Raw genomic sequence first — 14,923 nt, forward strand, 5'->3', positions numbered from 1 at the left:
GTTTCCTTTATAAAGGCTTCTGAGGTGTTGTGGGTTGACACCAGCCTGTAGCCAAGCACCCATGTAGCTGCTTGCGCATCCCCTGGTCCCAGCAGGACAGGAAAGAGCAAAAATGAGGGAACTTGTGGGTCAAGATAAAGACAGCTTAATAAGTGAAGGAAAGAGGGAAAAAAGAGGCACAGAAGCAATTGCTCTCTACCTCCCACAAGCAGGCCAATGCACAGGGAATGCCCAAGCAATAACTACCCTGGAAGCCACCTCCCACCTTCTTCCTCTATTCCACTTTTAATGCTAAGCATCTATGTCACAGATGAAAAAATAATCAATTTAGGCTTTTTTTTTTTTTTTTTTTTTTTTTTTTTTTTTTTTTTTTTTGTCTAAATGACCTGAGGACCTATTAAAAGCCTGGATCACACTTAGCCCAGTGAAATAAATCAAATTCTCCTGCAAAACACAGTATACGCTATTTTAATTACTTGCTGGGCATGACAGCAGTCAGTTCTTCACCTATTCTCTTTTCAATTCCTCACCTATTGTTGAGTGTTAGTTTCTTATCCCAGTTTCAAGGGCTGTTTATGCATTTTGGTATTTAGTTATAATGCATTCAAGTAGAAGCACAGGTCAAGAGAAACCTTGTGAGTATTTCTGCCTTTACTACAACAGGCTCAAAGGATGTAAAAAAATATTCCAGAATAAGAGAGAAAACATGAACCATTCACCTTTTGTACTGATGTTCTCCTTTAATTTACAGTGAGTCTGTCTGCAAAGTTGTTTCAAATTTCTTCTTTTCAGATGCACCTTGGACTCATGACCACATCAAAGTTTTATTCCAATAATTAATTAAAATTATAAGATTTTAACAGATGACTGAACATAAATCTGAATAATCCTCATTAAACCATATGCATGCACTAACATCATATTTGATCTTATACCTGCTGCAGCAATCAAAATCTAAGATAAATATTTCAACTGCCAAAGTATTTTGTTTCTATAGTAACATCCTCAGGTTTGCAATTTGCTGTTTTACAGTTGAGCAAAACCTGTTGACTACTTAAAAAAAAAACCCTCTAAATTCTATCAATTAACTTGGTAGCTAGCTTTGCAGCAGAGTGTCATGCTCCATAGGATTTTCACGTGCTTTATGATTCGTATTAATTTCTTGGAACTGTAATTTTACTAGAAAACAGAGTATTATGGTGAAGATGGTCACATTCAGGACAAATGTAGAAAATAACCAGATTCACTCATACAGAAAGACATTACAGGAAAGCAGTGAAGACCTCCTCTGATATATGCAAATTTGATTCAGTGCAAATTCCTTGGCCTGAGTCCTTCCCAAACAAGTTTAAGCAATTAACTGAGGTACCTAAATGAAAAAAAAGCAGGCCCCATTATCTTTGCTAGAGTTTAAGAAAATAATTTTAATGGCTGTTCCTGCTGCTGAGGGGAAAACTGAGGTTTGTGGACAGCAGCTGTATGACAGCCCTCAAGCAGTAGCAGATGCTTTTCCCATCTCTAGAATCCACTAGTGAGAGCAGCAGCTCCAAGTTCTTCCTTTGACTTTTCATCGCAAGTCTTCCCATTCCCTAACTTTTCTTCCCTCTTCTCATGGTAGGAGAAAAATGGCCTTGTCACCACAGAGCAGAAAAACTATGAGGTTTTGCATCCCTTATTAGCCACAAACTAGCTCTGACAGAGTACACTGGTAATCCAGATTAGGACTAAATACAACCCTGGCCATGCAAGTAGACTTCAGGCCCTAGAACTGTTTACAACTCACAGTTAGATTTCCCTGAGACAGGATCGTGGTTTGATCCTATTAGCAAAACAGGATGTTTTATATACCAGTATTTTACAGTATGGTTATTTGCCTACACCACTTTTTCAGAACTTTACCTGAGCATATTAGTATATTCTCTCTATAAAGACTGTATTATTGTTCTCCTGTATAGTAACTTATCAGAACAGAAACTAAATCCTAATTTCAGAAGCATTTTCACTTAACTCCTTCTCTTTTGGCACTAATTTACAAACAGGCTTTGTACGTCACAAAGATCTATTTAAGAATAAATCATAAATTACCTTATCTCTAGGCTGCTGATTCCATTCACTGGCTTTGTGTATTTTAATGACAGTCTAAGAATAAGAAACAGATTTTTAATGTTAGAGTAGGCAGCCTTAATTAGATCATTTTGACATTTCAATCAGAGGGAATATTCTAAATCACTAGGCAATTATAGAAGTCATATAGCAAAGGTTCAGTACACAAAAAAATATGACAAAATATTTCTATAGTTCTTTTTACCCAAGAGCAGGTGCTTCAGAGTAAAGGAAAACAGAGATCATGTTTCATTAATGTACTTTGAGCTGAATTACTGCCTAGTAACTGGCAATACTCTTCAAGGGAATTTTACAATGAAATTATGATCTCATAAATGCCGGTGGAGATTTCTGCAATTGTAAGATCGGGCATGGGGAAACCTGTTCGGACTAAATATAAACAAACAAGGAAGTAAGGAACGTAAGAGGGAAAATGCTGTGAAAGAAAGAGGCTGCATCTGAACAAATTTTGTGGTCTTTACTCAATCTCTTTCTTCCAAGAATATCCAATTTAAGTTTTTTTTGTGTTTTGGATGCTTTAGAAAAAGAAAATTAAATTAGTATTAACTTGACATTGCACTATTTCTGATTAGTTTTCAGAATCACATGTATAATGATATGAAGTTTCTTGTGCTACTCACGTTGTGTTGATGTCTGAGCACTCAGAGGAATAAATATCCACATTCTGGGTTATAAATGTTGTGTTTGTCAAATCTATAAAAACTGAATTGTTGGCTTTGAGGCTGAAATTTCTAGCATAAAAAAGGATGCATGTATCATTTCCAATGGTCACATTCAGAGGAGGATATGATAAACTGTCTTCTTCCTCAGTGGCCATTAACTGTCGTCTTAATCCCCACACCACTTCAGTTTTTCTAGAAATCTGGAATAACAGAACATTAACAATTCATTTCCCTTGCAAGAAATATCAGTTGAACACAGAAATTCACCATTCTGTACCATGAGCACCCTTCCCTCTTAAATCCTCAGTCAACCCAATATTTATTATTGATTGTCTATTTACTTGGCAGTATGGAAGAAATGAGGTGGTGTTAACCTAAGGTTCCCATGGTCAGGTGTCCACATGTGAAAACAAGCACCAATGACTTTAGGCAAACGAACATAAAACCATGTTGTTAATGTTGCCTTAAGATAGTAGTATGCATTAGTGCTAACAGGTAGAAGAATTTTATTTTTTTTTTTACAGAACATTATACTGAAATAAATCAACTTTTTTTTCTGCAATGAAATAACAAGAAAACTTAAACTTGCCAGTTCAGTGACCACCCCCCTTAGTAACAATGTTTTTGCACTTGTCCTTTTAACAGGCATGAAATCAGGCTACTTAACTACAAAAGTGTTAGATTTAGATTTAGATGGCTTGTGGAAAAAAGATCTATGCTCATTTGGCTGATATGGTGAACTCTGATAAGAGACTTCACTGCATATATACATTTGCTTTTAGGACTTTTCCAGGAATTCCCTTTAATAGTTAATGCCTTTTTACAAATGTGTCCAGGGCATCCTTGATAAAACAGACCCATAGATATCAACAGTAAAAACTAGGGGACCTTATCAGCCAATAACTTAAACCTCTTGTTCATATCTTACTCTTCGCTTCTTACCCTGTTCATATCTGGGCTATTCCATTTATTTTTAAGACCCATGTCAGCTTTACAACTTTGTATTCTACAAGTGGCCTCTGCTCTTGGAAAACTTTTGGATACAAGAAACGAGAGGCATCACAGGGGTTATCAGAACTACAATTATGTGGAGCTATTGCCTGAAACCACTTTTAATGGGTTTAAAGACAGGCTAGGACCATTTTCGAGTCTGGAACAGAGGCTATAATATTGCTTCATAACCTGCCTGTGGAGAGGGGCCCGGAAAAATTTGTCACCTTAACTGCTGCTCTCTAAACATGGGCCATCTGTTATTTACAACACATCTTTGCAGATATCTCATTCTACAAACAAAGTACAATGGGCTGAGTTAAAAACCTTTGACTAAATGCTCAAATGAAGATTGCAATCTTCCTCTCCCATACATGCATACTTTATGAATTTATTTTTAATTCAAAGTAGTGCCTTTTCAAATACATCAGAACATGCATTATTTTAAATTAATACCATTTTCTTTAAAAGAAGAGTGTACAACAAAAGAAAATATTCCACTTTTGATATAAAACTTTTAATCTTCCCTTAGGCTCACCTGAAATGTAATCATTTCATTTCAAACTGAGAGGAAGAGCTGAAGTCTAAATTATATCCTGTCTAACAATTGACTTCATTATGTGGGCCCCGTGCATCGTCTAAAGAGGGCTTTAAAAACCACCTGCTAATAGCTGAAAACAATTCTACATTGGAGACTGTGACTGGACTAACTTGGGGGATTAGGTTTAAGTATCTTAAAATAAAAGAAAGCTATTAGAATATAATCATGAGACTACAGCTTTATTTCTTTTACTCTGCTGCCAGTACTTTGTCATAAGGCTCTCACATAATGATTCCCTCTTGTCTCTGAAAAAGCATATGAACTGAAAGAGCTTTTGCCTCTGAAGAAGGGGTGTCAGGTATGAAGGAACCCACTAGTTGCCTATGCTTAAACCTATTTTAACAAATTTACCCATGATGAAGAAGGGCAGAAACACAGCTTGCCAAAAACATTTCTAAAAGTGGGCTTTGCTTTGGTCATATTTGTGGCTGAAAATACTGGCAGTCACAGACTGTGCAGCCCAGCGAGTCCTCATTGTACAGCTATAGGCAGGCAGGATGACTACACTAAATGGAAGCCTGAAGGTACCAGCTCTCTGCAGAAATGTCCCTCAGATGTCCCCTGTATCCCTTCAGCCTGGAGATGCATTTCTATAAGTTATCTGTGGGTGAGGTATTTTATCACATTCAAAATCAGAAAGCATTACCTCACAGAGATTCAAGAAAATATAGTCATGAGGCTGGAAGGAAGATCTCTGAAACACCCTAGTCTGTGACCAGCTGGAGACCTGAAGACAGCCATCATTCCTCCCAGCTGACCTGCAGTGGGAAGCTGAGAGCTCCCCCAGTACATCCTTGACTCTCTGTTTCAGGCACATTTTCTTATTCTATTGTTGCTGGACAAACATGAGCTTACTGTATTAAAATCATTCTCTCCAAGACATATATTTCATGCTAAACTATAAATTACAAGATACTTACTTGGGAAATGGATTATATTAACATTGAATTCTTGTAAATCAAATTAGATTATTATTTCAGAACAATCCATGGGGGCAGTGTTGTCAATCAATGACCCATATCTTATTTTGCTGTTTAGTGCTCCCTTTACCTAATCTGAAGAGTCACTGTCATGTTTCTCTGGATTGATCAATGACATTTTTTGATCTCAGATATGCAGTGATCAATCACAAGACCTGATTAAATAAGATACAGAAAATAATTTACATTGTCCTAGACCAGAATTGAATGCCGTAATTACTTACTGAACCTACAATAGAAGTAGCCTGGTCAAAATTATTCCCTTTGATCTGTGTTACAAGCCTCCTAATTCAGAATCATCTCTTTTGGAAAGGAGAAAGGCAGTTGATCTGGCAACATTTTGATGCACCAACATACTGATATTTTTCAAAGCAAACAGACCTTACATCCAAAATTATTGATTTGTTTTGTTGTTGTTGCTGAGATTTTGTTGGCTGTTCTAAAATAGAATGGCTAGAGACAAGAAAAAAAAAAAGATTTGGGGGCATTTTATACATTTGAAATTACAAACAAATATAAATCAAATAGTTTCAAACACTTATAAGAAAAATAAAAAATACTGGAAAGATAAAATTTTCATTGGCTGAAATGATGAACGGTAATGAACCATAGAAGCAGGCTACATTTTACACTAGTTTCAACGTGGGATTTTTTGGATATCAATTCAACAGATGGTTATGCCTTCTTTTTCAGTCTTGTATTTCTTGGCTTTTTTATTGCTACGTTTAGGTGTGCACATCAAGAATAAGAAAACTGTCCTGGTGGTGCTTGTTGCTCCGTTTTTTTTTCTGACAGTATGGATCTATGACCACATCCTCTCTGTGGAGTTGTTGCTCTTATTGTAACAGCTAGAGGATGGGGAAGGTCTTTTTGTACTTTTAAGGAGGGAGGAAGAAGAAGGGTCCACTCCCTTTCTCTTTTGAGGTTGTATCTTAGCCTAGTCGCTACCTCCATACTGTACTGTATACTACATGGCACAGTATATACCCTACTTAGATGGCAAATGATAATTTTTCCAAATGTAGTTATAACACAGTTAAATCAGTTGTTGGTTTCACAAAACCACATAAAAACCTTAGCTTATTTTAAAAAAAAAAAAAAAAGTGCACATCAGAAGCCACTCAGCATTCACATCCCAGACAAGTATCAGCACATTTTAAATCCTTTTTCTGAAATTACCATTTCAGTTTCCTTCCCATGCAAACAGGTCAGTTTTCCTCCGTGTTTTCTAACTGGTGTAGCATCATGGCCTCACTACAGACAGCATCACCGCCACCCCTTCTAATACATCAATTTTTCTGAAAGATACTGTACCACAAATCTGTGATGCAGGCAATGGCTGTTTGTATCTCACTGATAAAGGTCAAAAATTGGAAAGGCAAGCATTAGAATTTGGTATAACCACAAAGATGTTCTTTGCAGTATTATTTATTAAAGCACACGTATAGCAAGCAGAACGAATGCATTTGATTACACTTATTTCATTCATCTGTCGGTGCAAGACTGTTGCATAACAGTGCTTTGAGCTGTCAAAATCTAGAACACTAAGCAAAGAGTTACCAATTATCTCTATTTTTGAGTTCTATCTGCTTACATTTTTATGTTTTCTAATGTTTTATGGCTTTTGGTTTTTATTTCCCTTCAAGGCTGTCTTAAAATATAATCTCAATTTTGGCCCTAGATTTCATGAATCTTGCACTCCATAGAAATCTCAAGCTGTTACCCTCTTTTTTATTGAGGAGACTGCGTTTGTCCTGGATTCATCTTCTGATACACTAGAGGGTCTTACTGCCATCCAGAGGGACCTCCACAGGCTGAAGAAATGGGCTGACAGGAATGCCATGAAAGGGGAACTGCAAAGTCCTGTCCTTGGGGAGTAACAACCCCAGGCATCAATAAACACTGGTGCCAACTGGCTGGAAAGCAGCTTTGCAAGAAAAGGACCTGGGAATTCTGGACACTAAATCGAACATGAGCCAGCAATGTGGCAAAGGAAACTAATGGTATCCTGGGCTGCATTAGACAAAGTATTGCCAGCAGGTCGAAGCGGGGTGATCCTTCCCCTCTACTCAGCACTGGTGAGACCACACCTGGAGTCCTGGGTCCAGTGCAGGGCTTCTCAGTATGAGAGACATGAACATACTGGAAAGAGTCCAACAAAGGGCCACAAGGATGAGGAAGAGTTTGGAGCATTTCTCCTATGTGAAAAGGCTGAGACAGCTGGAACTGTTTAGCCTGGAGAAAAGAAGGCTCAAGAAGGGAATCTCACAAATGTGTATAATTACCAGAAGGGAGATTGTAAAGAAGACAGAGGCAGGCTCTTCTCAGTAGTTCTCTGTGACAGGACCAGAGATAATGGGCACAACCTGAAATGCAGGAGATTCTGTCTGAACATCAGGAAACACTTTTTCTACTGTGAGGGTGACTGAGCACTGAAGGTTGTCCGAAGAAGTTGTGGAGCGTCTATCCTCTGAGATATTCCAAATCCAGATGGACATGGTACTGGGCAACTGGCTCTAGGTATTTTCCTGACTAGTAAGTGAACTACACATATTTTACCTACTACTTTCTCCAACTCCTATAGTTTGAATTAACTTATCAGTACAAAATGTGAACCATGAGATATTGTCTGCCCATCACCTACAAAGATATGAAATTAGGCAGAGTACTGAGAAAACCCAATGGTTCAGAGCAGTACAGAATTCTAAGCAAGTTCAAATTGAAATGCAAGCTGTGATGCAGCAACTAAAGTCTTGTGCTCTGTTGCAAAGGATCTTACCGACCTGCAACTATTTTTGACTTTCATTCTTTATAACTAAAACTGACAGAGACAAAATTTCTGCTCTGCTGCAACTGAACCCAGAGGATGATCAAACTGCATTTTCCACCAGGAGTGTTTGTAAGGTGACCTAGTTATACTCAGAATCCCCCAAATATTTCTAGTGGAGATGCTTAGCTTATCAGGAATTACCAGAAGCTCATCTGAATACATCTTTCTTGCTCATTTACCTATCTCATTCAAGGTGGTATGTTATCACAAATTCAAGGTAGTTTTTCAAGTTTGAAATTTCTGTCCATACTAAATCACCTGAAATTTTATACCTTGAATATAATACAGTAAAACTTACATATCTAAAGACTGCACAAATCCCAAGTAATTTCACTTGCAGGTGTTACCAGAACCAGAATTCAATTTCTGAAATTGTTCTTTCCTTCCGCATTAATTATCTTCAATGCAAACAGCATGAGGTAAAGCTACAATACAGTTTTCAAGAGAAACAAAGCAGGTAAAAATGTTCATTTAATAGATTCAGGATAATTTAGAAACCTTGCTTAGAAAAATCAATTTTTGTATATGTGTATATCCACAGTAAGGTCTTTGGATTTTAAGATCCAGGTCCTTCCATTTTGACTCAGACATATTTCTTGTCAACATTAATGATTTTTTTCCCGAGTAGAAACTTTAAATTGACCAGAATCACCCATCTATGCAGAAAAAGCAAGGAAGTATGTAATGCACTTCTCTTCGGTGATACACAAGATAGAAAATATGTTCTAAAGTTATAAGCAAAGAGAGAAATGTGCTTTAAAATAAAAATCATCTAATTCAAAATCCATCCATAATTGCACTATGACAATATTTGGCATAAGTATGGACTTGGATATCTGTATTGCTCACATATTTATGTGCATTCACACATACACATATATAGAAAGACTAGAGTGTAAATATACTCAGAAGTGGAGAATTTCTCAGAAATGTCATTCTTTTCCCTGCTGACCACAAGCGTCTATAGGTAGATCCAAATGGAGAACACAGGTCTGAAGGCATTTACAAGAGAACTGAGAGAAGGAGCTTAAAGTGGTCATACTTAAAAGCACACATGAATTAAAATATTTTCAAACCAGGATTAAGTTTGCATTGGTGAAACTGGAATGGACTCCTCACAAAAAAATGACATTAAACTTCCAGAAAATGCTTTCCTCCTTAACACTATACTTTCTCCTTTCTACTTCCACTTCAGTAGCTGGTAGGGAATCATTAGGCCACTGATTGCTGTCACACTGAAGTGAATTCTATCTTATTTTGCACATTTGCAAAGCAACTATAAGCCTAACCAAGACATCAGAATAAATGTCAATAGCATGACATTTTGCCCAGAGGAATCCTTCATCTCTTTTTCCCTTCTTTATTATCATTCTGATAAACCAGGGGAAAAAGAATGCACAGAAATGAGGTACATTATATCAATAGCAATCATTAACAATGATTACTATCATTTTAGTGCTCTGCAGGATATATGACCAAGCTTACTGTCTCACATTTTCATCTGATGGCTTTCCTGTCCAACCATGTGTACTTCTACCAGCAAGCCAAATGGCTCGGGGACTGTGACACTCAGCTCCTACCCAGTGTTCTGCATCTCCACGGGTTTTTCACAAAAGCAAGGCTGGGACACGAGTGTTAAAGTTAAATATAAGTCCCACTGTAAGAGATAATGATCTCACTGTGAAAGATAATGTTCTCTTTTACAAGTGATAGTACTGTTATGACTTGTGGAGAGTACCCAAGTCATGATCAAGCACTTGGAGATCTTCTGTTAGAAGGGACAATAAAACTGCAATATTTATTATACTGCTCAGTTCAGTGGCCCGCATAAACACAATCTGCAGTGTCAGCTCATATGTTTATGGTTAGATGTGTTTCTTCATAGGCCTGTCCTTTTGCAGCACTGGGCTGTAAAAGAGATCTCTTGACTGTCACTTATAGAGATTATGACTACTCTGCAACTGAATATGGTGAAGAGATGAGTGAGTTAGCAGGGACTGTGCAAGTGACAGAAACCAGAGCAGAGGAAGGTGCTGTGATGCAGCACTTGTGACAGTCGTTTTGCTTGGAAGACCTTAAAATAAGGCAAGGAAATTTTGCATGTATGGGATGCACATCCATAAATGCCACAGTAGTCCCAATTTTCTGAAGAAAATTATGCATCTTTCTGGTTATTTTCTCACTCCAACTTTTAATTGATTTTTACACTAAACTTTTTCAACTAACTTAAGGAAAAGTAGGAATTGGTCTATAAAAAGATCTTGATTTTAGAAAGTAAAACAGAATATGTATAAGCTGGAGTAGCACTGAAAGGAGCTGCTATACTTAATTCTCCACCTTAAATTTCACTTAGGCCAAATAACACAAATAAAATTATTCCAATTAAAACAATGTCCTGGTTATCTACCAGAGTGTTAAAAATCATTTACATCCTTTTAGCTAATCAGATTTTTCAATCTAATATACAAAAGAGGAAAAAAATATATAATTGTATTAAGAGCTTGTATTGTAAACCAGAATTAATCCTGAAAGGAATCTACCAGATGTATCGCTCAAGGAGTATTCGCTGATGCCAAGTTCCCCAGCTTTAACATTAGAGTTTGGGCCCTGATTCAGGCAATTGCACCATAAAGATAAAAGAAGCTACAGATTTTATATCATTTTTAGGCTGCTGAGGGGAATACCCACTCCACCTGGTTGTTTTCCCCACTTTCTTATGTCCATATGTGGAATCCAAGTTGCCATGGGAGATGTGAAAAAGCATGAGGAGCCTCTGCTGCAATAAGAAATCAATATGTAGTGAGGGTTGGACTGAGGTTGGGGTCTGGTGGGTTATCTGATTGAAAAAATGCAGACAGGAGCCAAAATGTGTTATTCACAGTGCTGGGAGAGTTGCCAGCACTGTTTGTCCCAGATGTAGGCTAGTCACAGGGAAATCAAAAATATGAAGATCCATAAAAGTCTCCCTCCTTCCACTTAATATTTTGATCCTGAGCACTTTGAGAACTAATATGCAAAACTAGGGAGCCTGTCTCCTTTTTTTACTAACTTGAAGAAGGAGGTGTGGACAGGATGATAGTATTACATGTTACACTTTGAATTTTTATTGATACTTCAAGGACATGAATTTTTAACTTTAAGAAGTTACACATCACTCTTAAAATTCCTCAAGTCTGACTGTAATAAATCACAGTCTAAATACCAGTATGTTTTTCAGATAGTCAGATTCTCCTTGTAAAAATACTGTGTTCAATGTGACGACGCCATTCTTTGCTTTCAGCATCTCCATCTGTGTGTAACAACTCCTTTGGGGAAAACAGAAAGGCAGAACTTGCGCTGAAAGACCTTGTGAGGGGATTCAGGCTCTGTCTTCCTAGTTTTGCTGAATCCAAAGGCAAAGGCAAATAATTCTAGCAAACTGGATCTCTTTGACAGGGAAGTCAAAAAAAGCATCTTTTTCACAGAAAATCAATAAAAAGGTACTTACTGCTGTCTTGCACTCAGTATCCACTTAATTTTTCTAACAGTAGTGTATGTAAGCTAGAAGGTATATATATAAATGAAACCCACATGAGAAAGTCTAGACAAAGTCTTAGAAATAACATCCATGCTTTTTTGGAGATCATAATGCTTTCTCTTCTCTTGATCAAAGTTTTTCTCAAAATAGATGTATTTCCATCAAAGCCAAAGTTAACCCTTCCAGTTAACACATCTCAGCCAATGTCATCAATCTCAATTTCATAATTTCCTTCATCTCTTACCAGTCTCTAGCTCATCAACTCAAAGAAAATGAGACCGAAGCATGCAACCTTTGCTAGTATTTAGGCATAACTGCCACCTCTGTGGCTGGTAGTAATTGACCCTTGTCATGATGCTTTGAAATTAAACTTTGGAAAACTGAATTGTATAAGGTGAGGGGTATTTTTTTCTAATACCAACCTCCTTCTAGCACTTTTGTGGGACTGCCTTAGCAGCTTGATGCCTATTAGCTGTTTCTACACCATAGCCAAGTTCAGTTCCAGGTAATGGCAAGCCTGGCTGGGCATTTGGTTCATCCACAATCAGTTGCTCCTGCTGGCAATTCAGATCCTGAGAAAAACTGTGGAGCAGTATCAAGGAGTATTATTAGGGTCATAAGTAGATCATGTATTGGGGAGAAAGAAGGAGTTTTCAACAATGAGAAGGCAAAGCGGGATTCGACATTTACCTTGCAATAGTTCTGTTCAATGTAAGGCAAGAAACCCTCTTTATTCTGTTCTGGATTTTGAAAGTGATTTGGGTGAAAGCCCTAGAGGCAGACATATCTAGCTGTTAGAATACCTGGGGTTTAACTTTCATACTACAGTGCACTAAAATGATCATAGAATGATCATTTTTTATGATTCATTAAGTTGTCTGTATGTGAAATCACTCAATCATTTGGGTTAAAACAAAAATCCCACCACAGAAGAACAGCTGCAATGTTTTGATAAAATTGTAAACATTGAGGTTTTAGTAAAATTAAAAGGACAGAACAAGAACAAAATATGCAATGTTATATCAAATTTGATGTCAGGTGCCATTTCATGTACGGCTTTTACAGCAATGCCTCAATTAACAAATTAAATAAGAGGCCTGTGGCACTTTGGCAGGAAAAGGATGAGTTTCTTGCCTTTTTTTTTTTTTTTTTTTTTTTTTTTTACATATATCATACAACAACCCAATGACAGTGATTCCTATGCAAGGTTGCAGTGAGCTGGTAAACCTACATGGATCAGTACAGGGCTACAATAATAGGTTTGTTCCCATAAGAATCAAAGACTTGTCAACCTCAGTCTGGGCAAATTTGCCTCTTCTCTTGCAGCATCCCCAGCTAACAGTCCAGAGGTCCACTGGACAGTCCTAGAGCCTTTGCCTCTGGGTCTGCTGTAGCTTCACTAGTGCTAACACAAGTGACTGCACAGGGGCCTGGCTGTACAGGGCTATCTCATCAAAAGATATTAGCACCACAAGTTTCTGTAATGAGTTTATAATTAGACAACTTTCTAAAAAGAAAGATATCATATGTTAGGTGATTGAAATCTGATTCAATTTAAAGTTATCGTCTACCAGGGATGCAGTAATATGGTCCTCAGAAAGAAATAAGATCTGTATTTCAATACACAAACACTGCCGTAACAGTCTGTCAACATTTTATTAACACCCTAGCCTAATTCTTAGCTTTGTCTGCTAAAGCTCTAATGTGAAGACTTTGTGAACAGAGGCATGTATGCAATTCCAGGTTCACAGATTTTTAAGGAAAAGCCTGTAGGATTTAATAAAAGTAAGTTTTAGAGAGAACATTTCAACAGAACTATCCACCACTAACGCAAGGATATATTTCTCTGTTGAAGTCATAAATATGCTTGAAAATTACACAAAAAAATTATGGTTCTCTATCCTAATTTTAGAGGTATGTATGCTGTACTGATGAGTTTAATGGCTGCATATGCACAATGGCTATGTATGAATAATGACGGCCCCTCTTTTCTGTTTCAGATGACAGAAGATCATTAGCTGATGCTTTGTAGAGAGTCTAATATTTCAGAGGATACCAGGCAGGGTAACAGAAAGTAGAGAAGAACACAACCATTACATGCATAAATGTAACAGATCTAGAACTGTGCAACAAAATGTCTTCCTACCCCAAAACATTGAATTTCTAAAATTGGAACATTCTGTGGCACTATATGAAGTGAATGAATTCTTTGCTGAAGTGAAAAGAAAGATAAAATATGATATACCAGTTGAGACTAAAATGAAATAATCCAGGTTTCTTCTAACAAGTCTTAACTGTGTTACAGATTGCATGCACTAGAATTTAGGGGTTTATTATTCTGCCATCAGATCACACACACTTGCCAGGATCAGGGATCTGCATTTTAGTGATTATTGGCAAATTTTTATGGCATGTGTTGGAAAAGCCTGTCTTTGTTCCTCTAACAGCTATTCCTTTATCACAGACAACAGAGGCTGCAATAGAAATCAAATGGTGCAGGATATAAATGTTTTGCCATGCATAGGCATCCCTGTGTTTGTACTCATTGGTTATTTTACTAAATTTTTTTCATTTAATTTCCTACAAATGGAAGGAAGACAAGAAAAACTGCAGGTAGATGTTCAGGGCAAGGCTGCTCTGACCACGTGCAGGAGGTACCTAGCCACACAGCACCAAGCTCCTGGCTCTTCAGCCCTAGGAGCATGCTGGGAGGAGACACATACACTATGATCCTCTGGGTGGATGGGATCATTACCTGTTTCTAACACTTTGCTTCTCCAAAATGGGAATGTACCTCTGTCTCTGAAAAAGTTCATGCCTATGGGCTTTGGTGTCTGGAGAAGGAGCTGAAGATACAAGTCTCTGTGCTCACCAGAAGCAATGACTAGGGAAAGGATTCAGAGTTCCCTGAGGCAACATGCAGATCCTTACTCACAAGGATTTTAGGAATCCAACCTGTTTCACTGAACTGAAAGCAGGGAAAACTGCACCAGTCTTGGGATGCTACCTACCCAATTTCCAGCTGACACAGTCACTTTTTTTTTTTTTTTTTTTTTTTTTCAGCAGAACAACGTTTCATGTGCAGCAGGCATTTTTTTGATGTGGCAATTATTTTAATTTTCAGAAGTGTCGCTTCTACAACTTAATAGGCAATCATGAGGAGGAAAGTCCGTGAGCTTCCTTTGGTGGAGCTTTGTTTAGCCTGTTGTGTGTCTCTTC

The 14,923-nt window shown here is 37.5% G+C and overlaps 1 protein-coding gene across 1 annotated transcript in view; it reads right to left on the reverse strand.

The window, feature by feature from the left end:
- Positions 1-14,923, reverse strand: part of ATP6AP1 (ATPase H+ transporting accessory protein 1) — a 52,604-nt gene that overhangs the window by 10,147 nt on the left and 27,534 nt on the right. Inside the window, exons 7-8 of the mRNA XM_026867965.1 lie at positions 2,745-2,986; positions 2,086-2,139 (exon numbers count right to left, since the gene is read on the reverse strand). Of these exons, the coding sequence (XP_026723766.1) occupies positions 2,086-2,139; positions 2,745-2,986 (296 nt within the window). The remainder of the gene's footprint in view (positions 1-2,085; positions 2,140-2,744; positions 2,987-14,923) is intronic.

This window comes from Athene cunicularia, assembly GCF_003259725.1.
Source record: "Athene cunicularia isolate RWA chromosome 1 unlocalized genomic scaffold, athCun1 chr1_part2, whole genome shotgun sequence".
Taxonomy (NCBI): Eukaryota; Metazoa; Chordata; class Aves; order Strigiformes; family Strigidae; genus Athene; species Athene cunicularia.